The following is a 23,863-nucleotide window of genomic DNA, read 5'->3' on the forward strand; positions in this document are numbered from 1 at the left end:
CTGGGCTTGCGGGTGTCCTGGATAAAAACCAAGATCCAGGCCTTCAATGACCTCTTAGGCTATCAGCCATGTGTCTGTCTGTCTTTTCCTATGAAATCAGTAGACCGACTGGGAGAGCATGGGGCAGTCATGAGGTCGCTGGAAAGGGCTCTGTGGTACTCCCGATACCTATGCAAAAGGACGAAGGTCCAAGTCTTTCAAGTCCTGGTGTTTCCTGTCTTGCTATATGGTTGTGAGACATGGGCGCTATCCAGTGACCTGAGATGAAGACTGGACTCCTTAGGTACTGTGTCTCTTTGGAGAAATCTTGCGTACCACTGTTTTGATTTTGTGTCGAATGAGCGGTTGCTCACAGAGTTCCAAATGAGGCGCATTACCTGCATTGTGAGGGAGCGTCAGTTACGGCACCATGGCCATGTGATGTGATTCCCAGTGGGTGATCTGGCTCACAGGATCCTCATAGTTGAGGACCAGAGTGGCAGGACTAGGCCAAAGCGACGCCCATGTAACACCTGACTGCGGCAGATAGAGGGTCATTTCCGAAGGATGGGACCGGACTACGTGTCTACCTGGGGGTTGCCAACCAGGATCCCAAGCTGTTTTGTCGTGTGGTGGGTGTGGCAATGCCCTATACCAGTGCATGCTCCCCAACCTGACCTGACCTATGAACGAACAGACAAGATGCAATCTGAGGGTAGAAAGGAGGTCCTTAGTGTGCAAAAATAAATAACATCAAATGATAAATAATATCAAAGTCAAAAATTGTCAAAATGCAAACAGAAGGTATAACATTATTTATACAGATTATCTAGTTTGTATTTAGTGAAGACAGAAAGAACCATCCATTTCTACATCTGCTTAATCTAATTCATGATTGTGAGGACCTGCACCAGAAACAAACACCTAATAAAACAAAATGACCATAATTTTAGTGCAAGCCCCCCAATCTCTCAAATAAGTACAATGAATGTCTCCACTATCAAATGTAAGAAAGATCAAATGACTTGTTGGAATGTATGTCACACTTAAGTACTGTACTGAAAATTACATCCTGAGTGTATAGTAAAGTTACATTTTCTAAAGATTTAGCTACTGGATAAACTGAATTTATTTTGTACTATTTTGTACTAATCCATCCATCCATCCATTTTCCAACCCGCTGAATCCGAACACAGGGTCACGGGGGTCTGCTGGAGCCAATCCCAGCCAACACAGGGCACAAGGCAGGGAACCAATCCTGGGCAGGGTGCCAACCCACCGCAGTTTTGTACTAATGAAAATGTGAAAAAAAAATTGTAGTACGTTAGCTTTATATATGGAGATGTTGACCTTTTAGTAATGTTTTGCATGATAAGACATATGAAAAGCAGAAGTACATACAGTACAGGTGACAGAGTACAATACATACTCAATTATATTTTTTTAATCTGGATGACCAAATTTACCCACTACAACTAGATATGGGACAACTTGTTTTTTGAATTCAATTTAATGTCATTGTATCAGTATCCGACCTATATGCTGCAAGTCCTGAAATCTATATAAAATTATAATAAATTATTGGTAACAATGTGTAATTATTCAATAAATTAAAATGTTAAACTTTATGGCATGTATCTATTTTTATTTTTTGAATTGTTTTTGTTTCAGAGGACAGTCATATGGAGGGATTTTAGGAATGGCCTTTGTTAGTTCAATTTGTTCCCCAAGTACCTCTGGAGGGATCAGTTCTGTATGTACAGGTTTTCTTACTATTTATTTACAAAAGCCAGTTCTGAAAAGGAAATGGTTTGAAATTGTGTATCATTCATTTTTTTTGTTAGAGTCTTTAGAAGTATTCTTCATTGTATGAAATGTTAAGCTATATTAAGGAGAATGTGGGTTTTTATGTAACAGATTAATCATCAAAATACTTTCTGCTTACACCATTACTAAGAATGTTTTCTTAGATGTATTTTTATTTCAAGGCTGTTATGACATTACTTCATGTCCAGGTATGCTCATATCTTGTTCTAAGAGATATTATATGTGATAGCTTGCTGGAAGCCCCACCTGTCCTTGCAGCGAAACATTTTTTTCCTATCATTGTAGGCTTGTCTCTTTTAATCCATCCATCCATCCATTTTCCAACCCGCTGAATCCAAACACAGGGTCACGGGGGTCTGCTGGAGCCAATCCCAGCCAACACAGGGCACAAGGCAGGAACCAATCCCGGGCAGGGTGCCAACCCACCGCAGGTCTCTTTTAATGCCTTATCGTAGTATCCTTTTGTATATGTTGCGATAAAGGCGCTTTATTGGTGCCGACCCGACACAGACTGACACCAGAGGCACATGTAAAACAAACAAAAAGTCTTTATTTTCTTCTTCAACCATGGGACACATCTTCCCCGTGTCCCAGCGGCCCTAACACAGTCCCAAAATAATCAAAAGTAAATCACACCCCAAATCACATTCTTCTCATCTTCCACTCCTCCCAGGGCAGCTTCGTCCTCCTCCTCCCGACTCTGGTGCCCTGAGTAGTGGCTGCAGGCTCCCTTTATAGCCCACCCGGAAGTGCTTCAGGTGGTAATTAACCTAAATTAGGTTGTACTTCCGGGTGTGGCAGCGTTGTTGCCCACATGGGCTCAGGGAGCCTTTTAGCTCCCCCTGGCAGTGGCCACGGAACCCAACCAGGATGAGCTCCAGTGTTCGATGAAACAGGCCCCGATGCAACTCAGAGGGGCTGCCATCAAGTGTTCCGGTGGACATAGCGTGCATCCCATGGCTGCTCCCCCGGATCCAGTGTTGAAGGGGCCTCCCGGCTGGGCATGAGTCCCGGCCGTCCGCCACCATTTCCTAACTCTAGGCTTAGAGAGGAGAGTTCCTAATTTCAGAGATGTAGGATCAGATTCTCAACAAATTCCACTGCATCAAGTATCACTTAGTGACAACTGCAAGAAAGAAATAATTAATTTGGTAGAATCATTATGGTTAATCTGCTGATAATCACATTAATTCTTCTCTACTCATCAAGCATGTATTCCTAAAAACAAATGGCAAGTCCAATTAAAAAATATAAAACTGATGTGTCTGTTTTGACCCTGTGAGAATGATGAATAAGAAGAATTTAATTTATAACCTCAAAGTTATGACTAACAGTTGGCTGGGACTGGCTCCAGAAGCCAATCAGCTTGAAAAATACTATTTCCAAACATATACATTACATCTCATTGCATTACAAGATTTAGAATAAAGGCATAATTATTTATGACTTGAAAATGCTGTTAATGACATCTAGGTTTGGTTCATTCCATGTGTGTCATGGTTCTGGTATAGGCGCTAGCTACTCTGAACTGGAGTTAATTTATTTCAGAATGTTATATATGTAAACTACCTCATAGAAAATACAGCCAATATTCTGCAGACATTTTAATGTTTTTTAGACACTTCAGCAGTCTGATGAGTCCTAACATGCTACACAGCCTAAAGAATGTGCCTCAGCTTTAAAGAGAGATGTGTCTCCGGAGGTATCCAAAGAAGAACTCCAAGAAATGAATCAGAATTCAGTAGTACTATACCACAGCTAACAAATGAGAAATTTTATAAATTTGAAAGACATTTTTCATGTATCATACAATCAAACAGTCTCTGTCTTGAATACATTGGCAACCATTATCATGCTGGCAGCATCCTTCCTCAAGTTCTGCCCAGATTTCCATGAGTTTGTTTGTTCTCCTAGTGTCTATGTGGGTTTTCCTTTGGGTGCCCCAGTCTTTTTACATCTTCTTAACTTTCTGCTGAAAAGTACAAGTCAGCAGAAGGTTTCATCATTTTTTTAGATAATTGGAAACTTCTATCCAACAGTAAATGGAAAAGATAAGTAATGGTATTGAAATACCCCTTCCCTCATCTGGTCCATAAAGAGAGTTGATTTGGAGTAACTGTGTTAAATGATGTGAACTACCAGCTGGAGACCCACATAAAATGCATTTTGTCAAAAGAGAGTACTGTATAGCAAACTTCAGTACAAACGAGGTTTCACATACGACTGTTATAAATCTGCTCTTAAAAGGGTAGATGAATACTTAATGGATGAAGGTTAACCACAAATAGCAATCACCAATCTAAGCAGTCTCGAGAACACTGATTCAAAACATCCAACCCCAATATAAAGAATGTAAGTTTAAAACAGGGCTACAGTTAAATAAATGTTTATAATAAAAAAAACACAACACAAACATTGAAATAACACTGAAACACAACAACAACAACTGTAGAGATGCCACAAACACACTAGCTTTAAACTTGTTTACCAGTCCCGTGTGAAGTCCCAAAAATACTTTGCCATTGCATCCAATTGTTGTACTGAGGATCATCTTCACAAAACCAAAAATAATATTAACAATCCAACTGGTTCCTGAAAAGTCAGCATTTCAGTGCATGCTTGGTTCAGAATGGTCCCTGAAGTCCCCAGAAGCACACCAGACCTTGATCTGATCTTGGTTACCAATGATCTGAGCACAGGATGATTCCCCAAATCCAACCACTGATATTCTCCTCAGATGCAGTAAGTTGCTACTTTTGGACTAGGTCACCTTTCTGTCGATTTCTTTCTGTCTCTCTTTCTCTTTCTCTTCCTTTTCCTTCATGGTCCATGTTTCATAAAGAAAGGTGTTGAGATGGGATTAAGTTGATTGGATAAAGTCACTCTGCCTTAATGGGCACAAGGCAAATTAGCTGGTAAGTCATTGCTAATATACACAAAACGATCATTTACACAGACAAACATTACAGCTACTGTAAATACTGTATATGGCACCACTATAAAGTGAGCCTACTGCTTTGTAATATAACTTTCAAATTGCAATGGACATCAAAGGGCTACTTGCTCACTTGGGCATAAAGAGTTACCCTTTAGCACAAATGGTTAAGCTGCTACTTACTGACTTAGAAGTCCTATGTTTGAGACCAGGCTGTCTGTGTGAGGATATGAAATGGAGAGCAAAGAGGCTCTAAGTAATTTTTTCCCATTATAGTCATAGAAGAAATCTGAAAAAAATAATGGCTATATTAGCCAGTGTATTTAATCGATTTGTTTACAGCCCAAGCTTCAAACTGCGAATCTGAAAGCCATTCAAAAACATAACATGAACTACTCAAACTATCTTAATCCAATTCGGGATCACTGGGATAAAGAGCGTTTCTTAACTACATCAGGGACAAAGCAAGAACTCACTCAAATGGAATTTCCATATGTTTTTATTGCATCATTGCAGTTTAACAAGAGTAAAATTTGATAATTGATAATATCACAGGTTGTGTTTTACTGAGCATCTCTAGGTGGGTTGTTTGTTTTGTCTTGTGAAATAAATTGAACTTTTCTTTATTTAACACCAACTGTTGTAACTACTTGTTTTAATAATTGTCTTCTTACTAATACAGTTATTAACATTGTGATTTCCTCTATTTCTTGTTTTTTTTACAGTTCACTGATAATGATGTTGCCTTTGTTGCTTCTGTGGTTGCCCATGAACTTGGACACAATCTAGGGATGCTGCATGATAATACCAATACCTCATCCTGTTATGGCAACTTTATTATGACTCCTTATGCAACGTAAGTGTCATTCTAGTAAACTATTTGAAATACATCACAAGAACTACTATCAGGTTTCTGTAGTGTATTCAAGGGGCATGAAACTAGTTGTGAAAAACAGGAAGTAAGTGACTGAAGTAGCATTTACTGTAATATAAGAACATTTATTAGGTCCTTTTCTACTTTGATGTCTAATACCCAGCTCATAATGTCTATCAGCCTGATTTTTTCTGTTTTGGTAGACCATGAAACACAGTTTGAACCAACTTTGGTCAGACAAGAACCTGTGCCCCATTCAGGAGAGCATTATGTCTATGCCCATGACTGTTGAGAAAGGCTTCATGTCCCACATAGTTATACTGTATTGTTAAGCCTGAAATCTGCAAGAAAGATGCATTATTTGTCATAGCTTAATAAACACTTTGTTTGACTAAATTAATAAAAATTAGAAAATAAGCGTAGATAATTTAATTAATTTAACTTGCATTACTAGTCGTTAATTGAGCCAAATGTCTCACCCAGTTGCTTTTATAAGCACTGTCAATCACCACGCAATAGGATAAATGATAATTTAAGGGTATACTTCCTCAACCAACTACTCAAATTCCAAATCCCTTCAAACCTTTTGAAAAATAGTTTTTGTTTTGTTTCTCTGGTTTATGAACTTGCTACTATCGTTTTTTGTCTTTTGATTCTTGGTTTTGGTTACTGATAGTTGTTCCCCTGGTTCTGACTTTTGCCTTGTTTTTTTGACTGGGTCTTCCTCTTCCAGTCACCCTCTGAAATTTTGTGGCTGCAGGGCATAACATGCGTGGGTTAGGCAAGGATGCTTTACACTAGAAATGAGAAGGGCAAGGAGTTTAGGACAGGCCAAATTTATAACTTTACTTGAAGGAACAAACAGTAGTATTAATACAAATAAACAAGGCAACTTGGCAATTACTAGGCTTCAGTTAATAAGGAATCTGTGAGCAAGTGACACACCCTCTATAGTCTAGTGACCCACATTCTGCTTACAGAGAAACTGAAGCATTACACACATCTGAATTTGTTCCTTGGAGAGTCGCAGTCAGGGCGGGTGATGGAACAGTCCTTACGAATGATGCTGGACTGAGCAGATGTTTAAAGCTGATCCTTCGGCTAGGATGTTGGACATCTCTGGGTCCACGGTTCTTGAGGCTGACCTTCCAATTTGCTGTGAACCACCCAATCTCACTGCGATTGCACAGGTGATGAACCAGTTGAGGGTAGGGAAGACTGCAGGGATCTGTGGTATCTTCTCCAGACTGGTGGTAAGGCTGTCCTCCTTGCATTGCAAGCAATTTTTGCTTCCATTTGGGAGACGGGCATCATCCCAACTGACTGGAAAAGAGGACTTATCTTCCCTATCTGGAAAGGGAAGGGTGATTGCCAGGATTGCAATGACTACAGGCGGATAACACTGCTGTTGGTGCCAGGTAAGGTCCTTGCTGTGGCCATCCTCAATAGGATCTATGATCACTTGCTGACCTACCAGAGACAGGAGCAGTCTGGTTTTACGTCTAAGAAGTCTGCCATCAACTGCATACTGGCGCTGAGGGTTTTTATGGAGCACAAACACAAATATTGGCAGTTTCTTTATAGCCTTTGTCGATTTTTGTAAATTGTTCGACTCAGTTGATTGAGCTGCCCTGTGGGACATCCTGAGACTTTGTAGGATCCCCCATGCCTGTTGAATATCAGGACTGGCCTGTACACTGGTACTGTGAGTGCCTTGCAGAGTGGAGGCAGAACCTCTGTGTTTTTCCCAGTTGATTCTGGGGTTCATCAGGGGTGTATTCTTGCTCCTACTCTGTTCAGTTCTTTCATGGACTGGGTGTTGACCAAGGTTGTGGAGTCCACAGGCTGTGGGGCATCTGTTGGTGAAGAAAGATTCACTGATCTTGACTATGCCGATGATGCTGTGATCTTTGGGGAATCAATGGAGACTCTGATTGGGGCTCTTGAGAGACTGAGCAAGGAGTGTAAGTGTCTGGGCTTGTGAGTGTCCTGGATAAAAATTAAGATCCAGGCATTTAATGACCTCTTAGGCAAAGTCATTGGCAGTGTGTCTGTCTGTGGAGAGATTGTCGACCTCGTTGAGAGGTTTACTTACTTTGGTAGTGACATTCATGTCTCTGGTGACTCTTCCTATGAAGTCAGTAGACAGATTGGGAGAACATGGGGTGTCATGAGGTCACTGTAAAGGGGTATGTGGCACTCCCGATATCTTTGCAAAAGGAGGAAGTCTTTTGAGTCCTGGTGCTTCCTGTTTTGCTATATAACTACAAGACATGGACATTATTCAGGGACCTGAGACAAAGACTGGACTCTGGTACTGTTTTTTTCGGAGAATCCTTTGGTACTGCTGGTTTGACTGTGTGTCGAACGAGCGGTTGCTCACAGAGTTCCAAATGAGGCGCATTACCTGCATTGTGAGGGAGCGTCAGTTACGGCACCATGGCCATGTGATGTGATTCCCGGAGGGTGATCTGGCTCACAGGATCCTCATAGTTGAGGACCAGAGTGGCAGGACCAGGCCAAAGCGACGCCCATGTAACACCTGACTGCGGCAGTTAGATGGTCATTTCTGGGGATGGGACTGGACCGTGTGTCTGCCTGGGGGGTTGCCAACCAGGATCCCAAGCTGTTTCGTTGTGTGGTGGGTGTGGCAATGCACTGTACCCAACCTGACCTCACCTAAGTTAATAAGCTGAAATAAAATGAGAAATAAGTAAAAAATGACTTGCCTTGATGCTGAAAGTATTAAGAATTAAGCAAATGAGTTGGAGTTACTGCATATGCAGCTGCAATTAATTATGATATCTGACATAATTTGACTTTTTAAAAAATATTTTTCAGTCATTTTCTGGCTTCAGAAAATCTTTGGCCATTTTTGACCTCAATACAATTCTGTGGTCTTATTTATTTTTTGTTCTGATTTCTTTATAAAAATGTTAAATTCAGACGAAAATCAACCATGAGGCCATCCTGTTTTTATTATGGATATCACCATTTTGTATCATTGTTGTGCTTGGATGCCTGGTGGTTGCTACGAATGATACTTGGGTATGTGCAGCTTGTGACGTCATCACCACTTTGGCTTAGGGTTCAGTGTTGAGCAGATAGTGATACAATTCTTAGCATTTTTATTTTGTTCAAGATTACTGGTTTTGATTTACTTTGCTCAGGCTATGAAGTATGTCTTTTTATTGGTCTATGGTTGTGTCAAAGAACTACTGGCTTTTTTTATCTTACTCCGTTCTGTTTTAATTACTTTGAATTCTGGTTCATAATGTTTGGATAATTGTTTGGTGTACTTTCCAGCTTCTGATTCCTCATTAAAATAAACCAATGATTACATTCTGTAATTATTGCTATAGCATTCATTATAATGTTAGAAACCTGACCAAATCTCAAAAATGAGGAGAATTATAACATAGTAAACATATTATTTAGGAAAGGTGGATAAAATTGAAAAGCTGGGGATTTACTTTTTAATTAAAAGAGAAATTGAATGTGTGTCTTTGTTTAAAATTTTAATGTGAGGGTAATTTAATGCTCAGATAATAAGTAACTGTGCTATATAAAGTGTGTTGACATACAATATCATGTCACATGATTTTTGTGTCACGTAATCAGCAACTGGCATAGCACCTATAAACAAATGGCTAAGGCCATGCAAACATAGTCATTAAATAGAGGCAATGACTAAAAACAAAACGGCTTTCCTACAATGACTGCATTTTAAATAAACAAGTAAAACTGTACCTGCTCAACACAACAAGGCTGATGCCAGAACTGTGAGGTATGGGCTATGGGGATTGACTGAAGAAACGGAACCCTTTCAGTTTAAGCAATCAAACAAGTGGTGACATGACTGAAGTGTTCAAAATTATGAAAAGAAAATTGATGGATCCAAGTTGTTATTTTAAAAGAATCTCTTCCACTATTACTTGTAAAGTGTAAGTTTCATACAAACATTACCACATAGTGTTATAAACAGAAATGCTTCAAAACTCAACTTTGTCTTATTTAGTGAGGTGAATAGGATCGACAAGTTTTGTTCAGCTGAAAGGCCTGTTCTTGTCAAAAATATTCAAATGTTGTATAGGACTGCATAGTGTCTGTAATTATAATTAAGTTATATTACTATTTTATTACTTTCCACTTAAATAACATCTTATGAAATAAAAAAATGACAAACGAGGGGGAGTGAAATAAATAAAATTGTGAATATTATTAAACTGCTGAAATCAACAGTGATATTCGTTGATATTGTGCAGATCCTGTTTCTCATGTTGTTGACATTCCTATGTGTATATTAAAATTTCTTGAATCAAGTGTTTTTCTTCATCTTAAAGCACTAGGGGGCTTCCTTGTCCCCTGCTCACTTCGCTCACCAACCCCCCCGGCCTGCGCTACATGCTAGCCACTTCACGTCTCTGCCGCTTGCGTATGTGAATTTCACTTTCACCAAACAACAAATCTTGTAATTCTCGCGGATACGCCTCTACATTGGGAAGAAACACTACTTTTCCCTGATGGCAACACAAATTAGATGAACTACAAGTCTCCGAGTTAAAGTTTAAATCTGAACAACAATTCAATCTCTTTTTGCTATTCCGTTATTGTAATAATTTCCATTTGTTTATGCTAATGCGATCTTTACTATCATTTTTCTGAAACTTTTGAATTTTAGTACTTTCATTATCTCTAACCTACTCTGCATGAATATCGTGTCAACATTTTTGAATTCTTTACGACGTTCTACTTTGTCATCTACTCTTTGTCTTTTATTTCTGGCCCTGGGCATGGTTAAATCTCTTGGCACAAAGTCTTATCTCATGGGACGTGAAAGTATCTCTCTGAAAAAGTCACATCTTGTCCCAGGCCAAAAAGTCTCGTCACATCCCAGGATTTTTTATTATAACAGAGAGATGTGAATGTTACTTAGAAAAGTTTTTCAAAAATATCTGTAATCTGATTAATTTTAGTAACTGCAATGAATAGCAACTACAGTACATTTGGATATTATGTATTTTAATTTGACCATTGTTATCTAAAATATGTAAGATAATCATATAACTTGAATTATTGCTTAATGCAAACTTTTTATAGCAACACAATTCAGTAGCAGATGGCACAGGGATTAATGCTACTGCCTCACAGGTCAAACATCCCATGATCAGATTCTACAACCATTGGACCCATGTGCATGACTAGTCTCTAGGTGCGCCATCTAGGGATGTCCCCTGCCTTGCTCTAACTGCTCCTGGGATTGGTTTCATCCTCTCAACAAGCCTGAATTGAGTTAAGTAGGTTTCAGAACGTTAAGCACACAGTGATATAACTTCAGGCAGAGTGGGGCCCATGGTGCTGAGGAGACCACAGTGACAGGATTATTATTGTTTCAAAAGGCATTAGTTATTATTACGCTCCATTCAATGAATGGAGCGTGAGATCGACAGGCGGATCGGTGCGGCATCCGCAGTAATGCGGGCGCTGCATCGATCTGTCGTGGTGAAAAAGGAGCTGAGCCGCAAGGCGAAGCTCTCAATTTACCAGTCGATCTATGTTCCTACCCTCACCTATGGTCATGAGCTATGGGTAGTGACTGAAAGAACGAGATCGCGAATACAAGCGGCTGAAATGAGTTTCCTCTGCAGGGTGTCTGGGCTTTCCCTTAAAGATAGGGTGAGAAGCTCAGTCATCTGGGAGGGGCTCAGAGTAGAGCCGCTGCTCCTCCGCATCGAGAGGAGTCAGATGAGGTGGCTCGGGCATCTGATCAGGATGCCTCCTGGACGCCTCCCTGGTGAGGTGTTCCGGGCACGTCTAACCGGGAGGAGGCCCCGGGAAGACCCAGGACACGTTGGAGGGACTATGTCTCTTGACTGGCCTGGGAACGCCTTGGGATTCTCCCGGAAGAGCTAGAAGAAGTGGCCGGGGAGAGGGAAGTCTGGGCATCTCTGCTCAGGCTGCTGCCCCCGTGACCCGACCTCGGATAAAATGGGAGACAATGGATGGATGGATGGATGGATAGTTATTATTAACATGCTTGCCTACTTGGTCTAAGAATGAAAAGGGTTAATGGTGTTAACATTGCCACAATTCCATAATGCTTAATTATGACTAGTGACTATTTTTTAGCCTTTATGCTTGATAGTTCTCTTTGATGATCGTCCTTTTTAAATTAGATTTAATTTAATTTCACATGAGGGAGCCCAATTTATTTATTTATTTATTTCATCATGTGTCAATGTATTGATTCAATAATTGTTTTTAATTTTGCTGTAAATTTTGCACATTTACTTTTAATAAAAGTTTGAATTTTATTTGGGTTGGAAAAATACAACAGGAAAATAAAAGCATGGCTTTATAGGTTACAAAATAATACATAAAGCAGATTGTTTAAGTAATCCAGGGGCATAGCCAGGAATTAATTTTAGGAAGGTGGTTCATAGAGTGAGAAACATGAATAACATGAATAATTATCCTTTGAAACTGACATAAAGTATATTTCAAGGGGGGTTCAAACCTGAAATCCCCACCCCAGCTACTCCTATGAAGTAATAAACATATTAGAAAATTTAATTAAGCTGTCTAGTTGAATGTACAGTATATCTGGGCATAAATATCTATGAAGTTATTGTATGAGTTTACAAGAAACATAATGATGAATAACCACTTTTCATCCATGTGTACCTCTGTTTAGTAATTCAAAGGTATTTAGTAACTGCAGTGAAGATTTTTTCCAGACCCTTATAATGAATGGGGGTGGACAATGCCTCAAGAATATCCCCCCGCCATCAGAGGTATACACTGCTCCTTCCTGTGGAAACAATATATTGGAATCCGGAGAGGAATGTGACTGTGGTACACCTCAGGTACTAATTCCTACTTTCCTAGCACTGAGATGGTAGAAGAATAAGTTAAAATACAATGGTTTGTTGCTAAGATTCACATAGGTGGTTATTAATTGCAATAAGGCATATATATTGTATTTTAAAGTTGTAATTTTTACTTATATCAAATGTGTTTTTTTTGTACTCCAAATTTATGTGGCTGTAAGTTGCGTTGTTAAGATTTTTCTTATTTTATCAGATACATGGGTGTTTGCATGCAATAGAGATATGAGGTATTTTATGTAAGTTTCTTTTTTTGAAATGGAGCAGATACTCGAGTTCAAGTCAGAATCGGTGTCCTGGTAAACCATTACTTGTCTAACAGTGTATTTAGCTTTTTTTAAATTACATTTTTAACCATTTGTTTCATAAGTTTAAAGTTCCACTGTTTTTTCAGGTGAACGTTCAACTGCTGTATATTGCATTTAAATAAAGCAGTATGGCCAATGACAGTTGGTAATAATAATAACTGATAAATATACAATTTATTAGTTCTTCGTGAACTTCGTGTTGTTACAGCAATCATACAACACTGAACAATGTGACAAAAAGTGAAATTTAATATAAAGCTAAAGTAAATCAATACACTTCATATAATGTTAGAGATCAACACCACCACCCTCACCTCAACTGTAAGGATACTAATTAAAGAGTATAATGGCTGCTGGTGGAAATGATCTCATATAGCTTGGATTAGTCTATGTTGAAGGTGCACCTCTGTTTCCCAGAAATAGTAAGTACAGGGTGAATAACATTGTCCATGATGACTAATGGTTTAATCAGTGTTCAGCTCTCACCATTGGCACCAAAAAGTCCAAACATATTCCAAGGGCAGAACCTGCCTTTCTTTCAGGTTATTGAGTAATGATTTTGCTTCAATAGCCAGCTACATATAACATTGCACCCTCTATAACAAATTAATATCTGCAACAGAAATCCAAGAGCATAAATCTTTTCAAAAAATAACAACCCTTGAAGCCTCTCCACCAATAGAAACAGAGATGGAGGGATCTCAGACCTCCCGAAATCCACCACAACAGACTCCCTTGCCTTGCCAGTGTTGAGCTGAATCTGATTTCTTAAGTACCATTCAACAAATGTCCCACTCAAAGCCCTCTACTCATCCTTCTGCATCTCCCAATATAGACCACTTTTATCATCAGAGAATATGGCAGTGACTGTAGCTGAAGCAGTGTGGTCAACTTTGATCTGAGACTAGGGAATCAACAGAAATGTGCTTGATCTCCCAGGTACTGTTCTATACAAACAATTACTACCCAAAATGTAATGTTGTTACTATATTGTTCTTTCTAATTATTTTTAACTTTGCATTATTTTCAGACTTATTGGCTTAGAACAGGGTTATGCAACTTCATGTACCTCAGGGGCCAAAAGGGAAAATTCTGCTTGCCCAAAAGACTTTAGTACAAAATAAGTTAACATTTTCACAGGCTTTTAAGGTTAATTGCTTTCAAACAATTTATACTGAAAAGTTCTAAAACTAGTAAGTCTAATGAAAACCTTATTTTACATTTGGAATTACATTTAAGAAACAATCCAAAACTTAAACGAGTAATAAATGTAGCAAATGGCACTTCACTCAAAGTTGAGTTAATTGAAACCTAGTTTTAATTTAAATTCATTTAACTTTTATCATCCACTTACTTTTGTTTTCTAAATAACACTTCACTAATGAAAAACATTTGTAAGTCACATGCAGAATATGTTCTTTCATAAATATAAATAAAAACGTAAACGTAAATACATCATGATGTTTATCACCATTTCCTCTTCATTAAATTATTCACACTGCTGTAACTCTAAGAAACAAATTCTTGGTAGTAATAATGTTCTACTTGTTGGAATTTAAATTAGGACTGTATTTTTTAGATATCTAGCCCTTTTGTAAATAAATGTGCTCTTGCAGTTGCTATCAATGACAATCCATTCTGTCTTTTAAAATGCCTTTTAACTTTCAGAGTTAGGAGCTATAAATAACCAATACAAAGCACAACGATAATGTATAAATGTTTTTAATGCAAAAAGTGGGTTTACATTTTGCTAATTAGCTTCCTTGTGGTAACTAACAGTATCCAGTTGTTGCAGACAATTAGTAAGGTGCTTGTAAGTGAGGAAATTTTATTGCTTACATTTCCATTGCGACAACCTATGCTGGCCAAAATGTCAGATTTAATGCCTTATTTAACCAGTGAGAAAAGTAAAATTCGGCATATATTTTATTATTGAAATAAGCAAGATTAGTGTGCTCTTTTTTTAAAATAAAATCTTGAATTATAAGGAACAAATCAGTAAATGTCAGTAACCTTGACAACCTTTAAGAAGTATCTGGATGAGACATTGGGAAAACTTAGCTATTATCTAAACAAACTAGCCTGATGGACTGAATGGTCTCATCTCGTTTAACAAATTTATGTTCCTAATAATTTTTTTTCCTTGGCGTAATCATCATGGCTTTAGTTTCATGTTTGTCCTACATCTACTTTATGTGCATATTGAACTGGTTTTATGTACGTATGTTAAGGAAGAACACATTGTGTCATGAAAGGTTGGGACTACAACTGGTTGACCCCATTAAACTTTCTTGCGAATTTGAATGAAAAATAAGATGGAAACACTGCAGTACACCGCCCTCATCAACACCATAACAGTTTTCAATAGAAACTGATGTTGCAGAAGTGCCATCTACTGTCCTTTAGGTCTGCTGGTCACCTGATAATAATTTCCTACAATGATATGATCCTTTTATTCATCTGAGCCAAAAGGGACAGGGCTGGAGTCAGAACAGAAGCAACACCAATCTTCTTCCTAGTAGCATTTCTTCATTCTAGAGAATGAAATGGAAACTGCATAAATAATTGTTTCAATCCTCTAATACTACTACTCTTTTGGTATACTCCCTGCAATAGTATTGCTCAATAGTACGAAATCAGTTTTGTTTGGATACTTTATTTTTTTTATGTGTGCACTACCTTGGTTTTGTGTGCTTAATTGACTTGTTTTATATATATAGTGTTTACCTTGAAACTTTGGTATAGACAGAACTAAGAAGACAAAAATATTTATTGCAAACTCTCTTCACAGATGATTGAATGTGTATGTTTTGGGCATGAATTTAATTCTAAATAGACTCATATACTTGAAGACACTACTTATTGCCAATGCCTGGGTGGCAGACAAAATGTATTCTGTGGCCACAAGCACCTTCTCAAAGTGCATGTTTAAAAGCTTTGGCTTAGAATTCTCAAAAGACAGTTTGAAATTAAATATTTATCCTAGGCCCACATATTGTATATGACAATCTCTACATTTTATCAGTTGTAAAAAAGCACAACAGACAAGGAAAAGGGTTTGGGGTTCCACCCTGCATATTAATAACAAATTCACAAAGTGATGAATGTATAGCAGTCTTAAATGACTGAGTCCAGGACAGAACTGGGAAGGAAAAGGCAGGCAGTTGTTTTTATAGGTAGTGGGAAGGATGGTCCAGCAGGGACAGGCAGAAATGAGGTCACTAAGAGGACTTGACCTGGAAGCAAATGTAGAACTTGGTTAGCTTCAGGTGGGTTTTCCATCAGATGTTCTGCAGATGGAGGAAGAAAAGACATTAGTGCTTTTCATCAATCCCTGACCCATTGTTCCATCTTTAGTTAAGCCCATTTACTGCCTCCTATGTGCATGTGTGTGACACAGTGCATTTGCTAACAATATAGGTAGTGTTAGTTTAATTAATTTTACCATACTTTACCATACCAATTTAGATGTCAGGAACCCTGTTTGTGATAGTGATATTATTATATATTTGGTGAAAAGTTGCAGCTTCTTACAATCAACATGAATGTGGGCACAAGCAGATATATAGGTACAGAGATTGGAAATTAAGACTGCTGCACACTTCATTATTTCATTGGTTTAACATGGATAGGTATAAGATGCATTTCAAACTTTTTTTTAATTACATTAGTGTATTATTATTTTACTAGCTATGCTATTTATCTAAGACAAGTTGAAATCTAAGTAATCCAATGTAGAGCATTAACATTTGTGCACCATCTATTGGAATATATTTTGTAATGCATGTACTAATAAAATGCCATGCATTTTTCATCTTTTTGGATCACTACAAATGTTTGTGATGTGCCATCTGTTGGAATGGAAAATGCATGATATTACTACAGATGATTATAATGTGCCATCTGTTAGAATGACAGAGACATTGCAACCAGACAGACACACAGACACTTACCCTTTTATTAAGGCGGATTATCCTGCGCAAATTTTCATAAGTTTACAATAGCTGAAAGGTGTAGTGTTGTTTGCCATGTACAGTATCTGTTTATTTTGCGCTATCCGGTGACCACTCACTTCCCACTATTCACTCTGTGTAATAGGCAGCCTAAAAAATACGAAAATAATTTTAATTTTTTAACCAGTCCGAAGACAAATGTTTCTGCTTATCAAAGGGGGTGAACACACACATGAAGGACATTATCTCCCCCAAACTGCTGTTTGCCAGTCGCCTTGGGGTGCAACGGTCCCTCAGAGTCCTACCTCTGTTGGGTTACATTGATGCCGCCAGGGGGACCTATGGGAGCTGGAGAGACCTACTTTGGGCTTAAGCCACACCTGGGAGTAATTCCAGGTCTCCTTAACAAACCACCTGGAGTTCTCACAGGTGCGGCTTAAAAGGAGCCAGCTACCTCACAGAAGAGAGCCTGAATCAGGAGGAGGTGGAAGAAGCTCACCTATAAGGTGTGGAGAAGGAAAGGGACTGTGTTTTACTCTGCTTATGATTGTTGGTATGGGTTGGGGTGCCTTTCCCTGAATAAAAGGCTTTTTGTTGGACTGAACCCCTGTCGTTGCCTGTTTGTGTCGGGTTGGGGTGGCAGGTGTGCCCCTGGTCTTCACAATATATATTATATATATATATGTAAATTTTTTTTCAAAGATTTTTTAATGACATTTTTCATTTTATTCCTATTAGGTGTTTTAATTTGTTTTATATATTGTTTTAAACAATGACATTTATTATCATCCAGTTTTTGATATTTTTTCTGCTTTCATTTATCTATTTTAGGAGTGCCAAAATGTGTGCTGCAATGCAAAAACTTGCAAATTCATGCCTGGAGCATATTGTGCAGCAGGGGCTTGTTGTCAGAACTGTCAGGTAATAGTTCTTAGAGCATACTTTTATTATGTTACATATCTCATGAGTGCATCTGTAACCTTGTAAAATTGTGACTGATTTGATGAAATTATTGTGACTGCATACAGTACAAATATACATTCCAATAACACAATAGTTAATAACGCTGTCTCATAGCGCCACAAGTCTTATTTCAAATCCCAGTCCAGCTACTGTCTGTGCTGAGTTTGCATATTCTCACAGTATCTACTTGGGTTTTCTATGGGTACTTGGATTTTCCTCATTACGAAGATGTATATATTCATTTGCTATAATAAACTGAATATAAACATGTGCATAAAGGCTCCCTGTGATGGACTGGCAAACTGTCCAAGGTTAACTCCAGTCCTGGCCTACTGCCCAGGACCGGCTGTAGCTCCCTGACTCTGAAGTGAAATAAGCAGTTCAGAAGATGGAAAGAATACAAATAAAGTCCGCATGCATTTCAAAAACAAGATATTTACTTTAGTGTATTGTCCATCTAGTTAAATTCTGTCACAGCATTATATCAAAAAAGTAAATAAATAAAAAAATTAAAGTTTCATTACTGTAAAACTCAAAACAAGATACATTTAAATGAATTTGGAAGAGTAGATAAGTAGTATATCACCTTTAGAAGTTATATATCACCCTCCACCAAAGACACAAATCACATACAGTACAATTCTGTAAGCAGTACATTATTTTTACTACGTCAGTTTCCTAATATCAGCAGGTTAACTGACTTTATGAGTGTTACACAGTCAGAAGTGATGTTTATGATACATTCACATGCGTAATAATTAGACACTAGGATAGTAAAATTGAATTATGCTTCAAAAGTTCAAATGCTCTTGCTCTTGTTCCTGAATTTACCCTTCCTTCGCTTTCTTCCATTTTAATAATGGTGTCTCAATTTCTGCACAAAGAAAAAAATATTCGTAATAAAGTTACCAGTGTATGGGGTGTTTTGTTTTTTTTTTGTATCCCTTTTCTTAGACCAAATTTATGCAGCTCAGATTGCAGACATTTTATTCATACACTAATATACTACCCTGACTGCCTAATCCAGATCAGGGTCATGAGGGACTGCAGCCTATTCCATCTTTCCAACAGCATTGGATTTAGGGCATTAAATAACTCTGGGCACAGTACCAGTCAATAGCAGGCACACACCCACACTCACTCATACTGGGGACAATTTAGAGGCACCAGATAACCTAATATTTACATCTTTTAGAAGGTAAATGGAAAATTAGAGTACCTCGGAGAAACTCCATATGAATAATGACTGGGCACAAGACTCAATTCTAGGATGCCAGAACTATGAAACATCAGTGCTAACTACTGTGGTCAACCTACTACTATGGAAATTAAATACAAAAATCAAGTTATTTTATCTTTATTTAGTAACTAGGGGGCTTTGCCCCCTGTTTGCTTCACTTGCCAACCCCAACAACATCCCCCACCCCCACCCCCCCCCCCCCCCGCGCTTCACGCCAGCTACTTCCTGTCTCTGCCGTTTTGTGTTGTCACCCCAAGAAGACGCGGTCACTCCTCTGAAACCCCCTCTTAAACGGTGATACAATGGGAAACAAATACAGTTTTTTTTTTTTTTTTACCTCCTGGTTTGCTGCTGTGTCACGTGATCTGCATCTTGCACAGTGCTTTGCAGCTGTCCTTTTGTCTCACTGCCTTGTCTCTCTTCTCCCCCAGACATCCTCTGCTCATGTTGGGGGTACCGCTACCGAGGCACGCCCCATTGAAGAGGAAGATTTTCTTTTCTTTTAATTGAGAGACGGAACTGTCCACTCCGACTACACACAGCGCTCGATTCACTCCTGAAAGAGACTTGTGTTTGTTTGAAGTGTTTGAATAACGTTTCTATCTCTAAATTCTCCCTTGTATATGTGCAACTCTGTGACCCAAGTGTGACAGCGTATGTGGATTTCCCTTTCACCAAACAACAAATCTTTTAATTCTCGCGGATACGCCTTTTCATTGGGAAGAAACACTACTTTTCCCTGATGGCAACACGAATTAGACGATCTACAAGTCTCCAACTTAAAGTTTAAATCCGAACAATATATTCGATCTATTTTTGCTGTTCCGTTATTTCAACGAGTAATAATTTATGTTTGTTTGCGCTAATGCGATCTTTACTATCATTTTTTGGAGACTTTTGAATTTTTGTAATTCCATTATATCTAACCTTCTCTGCATGTGTATCGCCCCAACATTTTTGAATTCTTTACTACTCTGTCATCTACTCTTTGTTTCGTGGGACGTGAAAGTGTCTCTCTGAGAAAGTCGCGTCTTGTTCCAAGATTTTTTTATATAATAGAGAGATGTGTCTCCTCTCTCCATCTGTTTATGAGCCAGTCCCCCAAATACTACACATCTCTAAGAGAATCCCAAGCTCTGATACACTCCCATGCTACTGCCCAGAGCGACACAACACACTATCCCATCCTACCTCCCTCCAAGTAAGTACATCTGCTCTTAACCTTTTATTCTCCCATCTATAAACAGTTAAAACACAGAGTGTGGCTCAAAGGGTTTAATAACAAGCGGACATATCATGTGTTTCTCAAAACTGCATTTTGTGAGTATTTGTAATGCTTTCACAACATTACCTTGACATGTTCATTTTACCCCATTTTATGCCTTTCTTGTTACCTGGAAAAACAGCATTTTTGTGTCTCACTTTTTACTTACACTATGTTATAATATCATTTTATAATTTATAATTTATAATACATAATTTCACAATAATAAGCAAAAAATTTTTTTTTCTGTTGGGTTTGCAGATTTCAGTGGCTGGGACACCCTGCCGACCTGCAGTAGATGTTTGTGATTTCCCAGAATTCTGCAATGGAAGTAGTGCATTTTGTCCATTTGATACCTATGTAATGAATGGATATCCATGTGCAAATAACACAACTTATTGCTATAATGGTATTTGCCAGACCTTTGATTATCAGTGCCAACAACTTTTCACAAGTGGTAAGTTAAGTACAAATATTTTATTTACTATTAACATACCAATTTCATCATGGGGAGTGATAGAAAATCAGCAGACACAAACAATGAACCGAACTTAAACGGGACACCAGCCCATTGCAATGTGCCATAATACATAGCAGGCCAATTCCCCTTGGGGATTAATAAGGAATAAAAAAAAATATATGTTGTGAACATTCCAGCCTGGATCACAGACAGACACCAGGACACACAGAAATCCCAAAGCACACGTGATTTATTTACAGTGTCCCAACAAGCACAAACACACTTTCTTTACTTTCTTTTCCTTCTCTCTTTGTCTCTTACTCTTTATTTCTCTCAGTCCTTCTTTCTTCTCCACTCCTCCTCAGCAAGCCTAGTTTTCCTCCTCCCAACTCTGGCTCTCGGAGTAGTGTTTGTTGGCCCCTTATATACGGCACCCGGAAGTGCTGCAGTTGTCTGATGATGTCTTTCTGGCAGCACTTCGGGTGAAATGGAAGAGCTGCTCTCTAGGGGTCAGCGAATTGTAGCACCCCTGGCGATAACCGCTGATCCCAACAGGGCTGCACCAAACTCCATCTCCCATGAAGCCCTGCAGGAGTCTGAGGCACCGCTGCAAGGGTCCCAGCCGTCTGCCACAATATAAACACACAAATTAATTGAAACAGGCCCAAAAATTGTTAACATTTGTCAAACTAATCATGAGGTAGTTGTACTGAGTTTCAAAATTCATTAGTTGAGCTTGACCATACAAAGGTTCAAGCATAATGACGAATTGAAGCCTAGGGTGAAGCAGAATCAGTTTGTATTTATAAGTGTAGCTTGTAGTTCCCTGTTTATGGGATATTTTTAAAAAGTCCAACATGATTAACATCTAGGCCCATTGCTAAGTAGCCCAATTTTCTTTTCAATTACACCAAAGTCCCTTAAGTCTACTGCATAAATTAGGTCCAATAGGTCTTCAGGCCATTGTGGACTGTAAGGCACATGACAACACATAACAAAATTTGATACAAATAAACAGCTATGAGAGTGATGCTAGTCAAAATGTAAGATGCATCTTTAGAAAAAACTGGAGTGCACACACAAGGACATCCTGCAAAATTCACACCTCCAAGTGACTATGCTGATGTATAAAGCCAGTTTTTTTGAGCCAGCACTAACCACTGCAACAAAGTGTTTCCCTGAGAAAACATAATGAAAGGAAATAATAATAATATGTACATAATGTGTTAAAAATGTTAAAACTATTATGTTGTGGGAGTACGAGTGAATACACTTAAACAGTGAACAATAAAAAAAATTAATGGTCTATAAAAGTATACTATGGATAGGTATATTTATATGTATAATATATGTTCTTCATAAGGTTCAGTCAATCAAGCCAGTGTTTATGCTTTCAGTCTAGCCTAGTTGTTTTTTTGCTCTCCTTTTTTTATTCATATTTGTACTTATTGAAATGACATCCTGTTAATGTTTGGTTATTCTCTTGTGCTTGATGTTTCTATTATCGATTCCAGACTCTTGAATTAAGTAGGTTTGAACATGAATGGGTGGCTATAGGTATTAGAGGTATTCCTCTAAAAATATTTTTATATATTCTTCATTCATTGCTTCAGAAGCTTCACATGAAAGTCTTCTAGTTATTGCAATCTGCTGTACTATTTATTTATTGTAAGGGAATGTTTATTATTATTTTATAATTATTTTATCTTCTTGTTAACAACAAATAAGGCGCACATACGGATCTCTATGAATTAAGAGTAATCATTACAAATCATAGCCACTAAGCCTTTCTGCCTTTTGTCAATGTTAGACTTATCACCTACATACAGAAAAAGTATAACATTTGTTCTCAGAGCACTAAGAATAAATAGGTACAGCATAAATATTAAAATCTATAAAATGGAAGAGATGCAAAGTATAAAACAATGAAGCTTCATTTTGCATCATGAGAAAGCTGGATAATCCTTTTCTAGCCACATATTCAGAGATATGTTTCAGATGAGGGAAATAAATGTTTTAAGAAAATCAAAAGCCTTCATTCATCTCCATTTGTCCCTTTCATGAGATCCTGTGATTCATGACATTTTTATTCCACAGTTTTATTACATGTAGTTGAATCAGAAACCTTCACAACATTTAAGAAGAATCTGGATGAGATATTGGGATAGTTTGTCAAATTTCTTCTGTTCTTATTACATTTCTCACCTTTTGATATGTGCAAATGGTAGAACAGGCAGATAAGTCTCAAGATAAAACAAATACTTAATGTGGTAACCTAACACACAAATTACAATAGTCTCAAAGGCATAAAATTATAAAATATGCTATTGTAATGGAGTAATTTGTGACAAAGCTATTGTTGGAGCACAGTATTTTTGGGCACAAAGAGAAAGAAGGCCCATGTGAAATGCAAAGATTTCCAGAATAGGGAAATCTATAGTAACTGTCGTTATTGAAAGTGTATCACTAGAGGATGTGCTTTTTGATGGTGCGTCTCAGGATTCAAACAGATTGTTGCAGGAATTGCTTGAGTAAATTTCAATCAAGAAGTCAGTAGCTCTCCATTATGCACTGGGTCCTCAGAGAAAAGCTGGGAGGAAAGGACCCTTTGTTTTGGAGAGAATGGACCCAAGATTCTATACCACAAGGTAATGGTACAAATATAAGCACGCTGCCTAGAGCTTTGTAGATATGGATAGTCTCTGCATCAATTGAAGAGATACTGAAAGTCTAGTTTTCATCTTTCACATAGGTGGTAGCAGAAATGCCAAAAATAAACATAAAAATAAATGAATTAATAGCTGAATTCCTTTCTATCATTCTTTTACAGCAGCAAAAAAAGCTCCAGATACATGTTACCAGATTATCAATACAGGAGGGACCAATTTTGGAAACTGTGGACCTGGGAACGTTAAATGTGCACCTCAGTAAGAATTTCCTACATAACATTTTAATTTATACATTTCTTAAATATTTTTAGTGGAACTACATTCCACTTTGTATGCATGCAAATTTCCGTTCAAGATCAGGACACAGATGGTCGATAATTTCAAAGGTCTAAGTCATCCACACAACTACCCATTTCAGTTATTACCCTAGGAGAACCCTCAGAACAAGCACTACTTTTGATGTCAACAGTTTATTTTCAACAGCTTTTACTCTGGTCCATCCAA

General features: G+C 38.0%; 1 protein-coding gene across 1 annotated transcript in view; it reads left to right on the forward strand.

Annotated features, from left to right (window-relative positions):
• The window catches only part of zgc:174164 (uncharacterized protein LOC570656 homolog), a 72,413-nt gene that overhangs the window by 28,223 nt on the left and 20,327 nt on the right, over positions 1-23,863 (forward strand). The window contains exons 10-15 of the mRNA XM_028795235.2: positions 1,651-1,732; positions 5,467-5,597; positions 12,310-12,481; positions 17,595-17,684; positions 20,492-20,687; positions 23,521-23,617. Of these exons, the coding sequence (XP_028651068.2) occupies positions 1,651-1,732; positions 5,467-5,597; positions 12,310-12,481; positions 17,595-17,684; positions 20,492-20,687; positions 23,521-23,617 (768 nt within the window). The remainder of the gene's footprint in view (positions 1-1,650; positions 1,733-5,466; positions 5,598-12,309; positions 12,482-17,594; positions 17,685-20,491; positions 20,688-23,520; positions 23,618-23,863) is intronic.

This window comes from Erpetoichthys calabaricus, chromosome 2 (genome assembly GCF_900747795.2).
Source record: "Erpetoichthys calabaricus chromosome 2, fErpCal1.3, whole genome shotgun sequence".
In the NCBI taxonomy this organism is placed as follows: domain Eukaryota; kingdom Metazoa; phylum Chordata; class Cladistia; order Polypteriformes; family Polypteridae; genus Erpetoichthys; species Erpetoichthys calabaricus.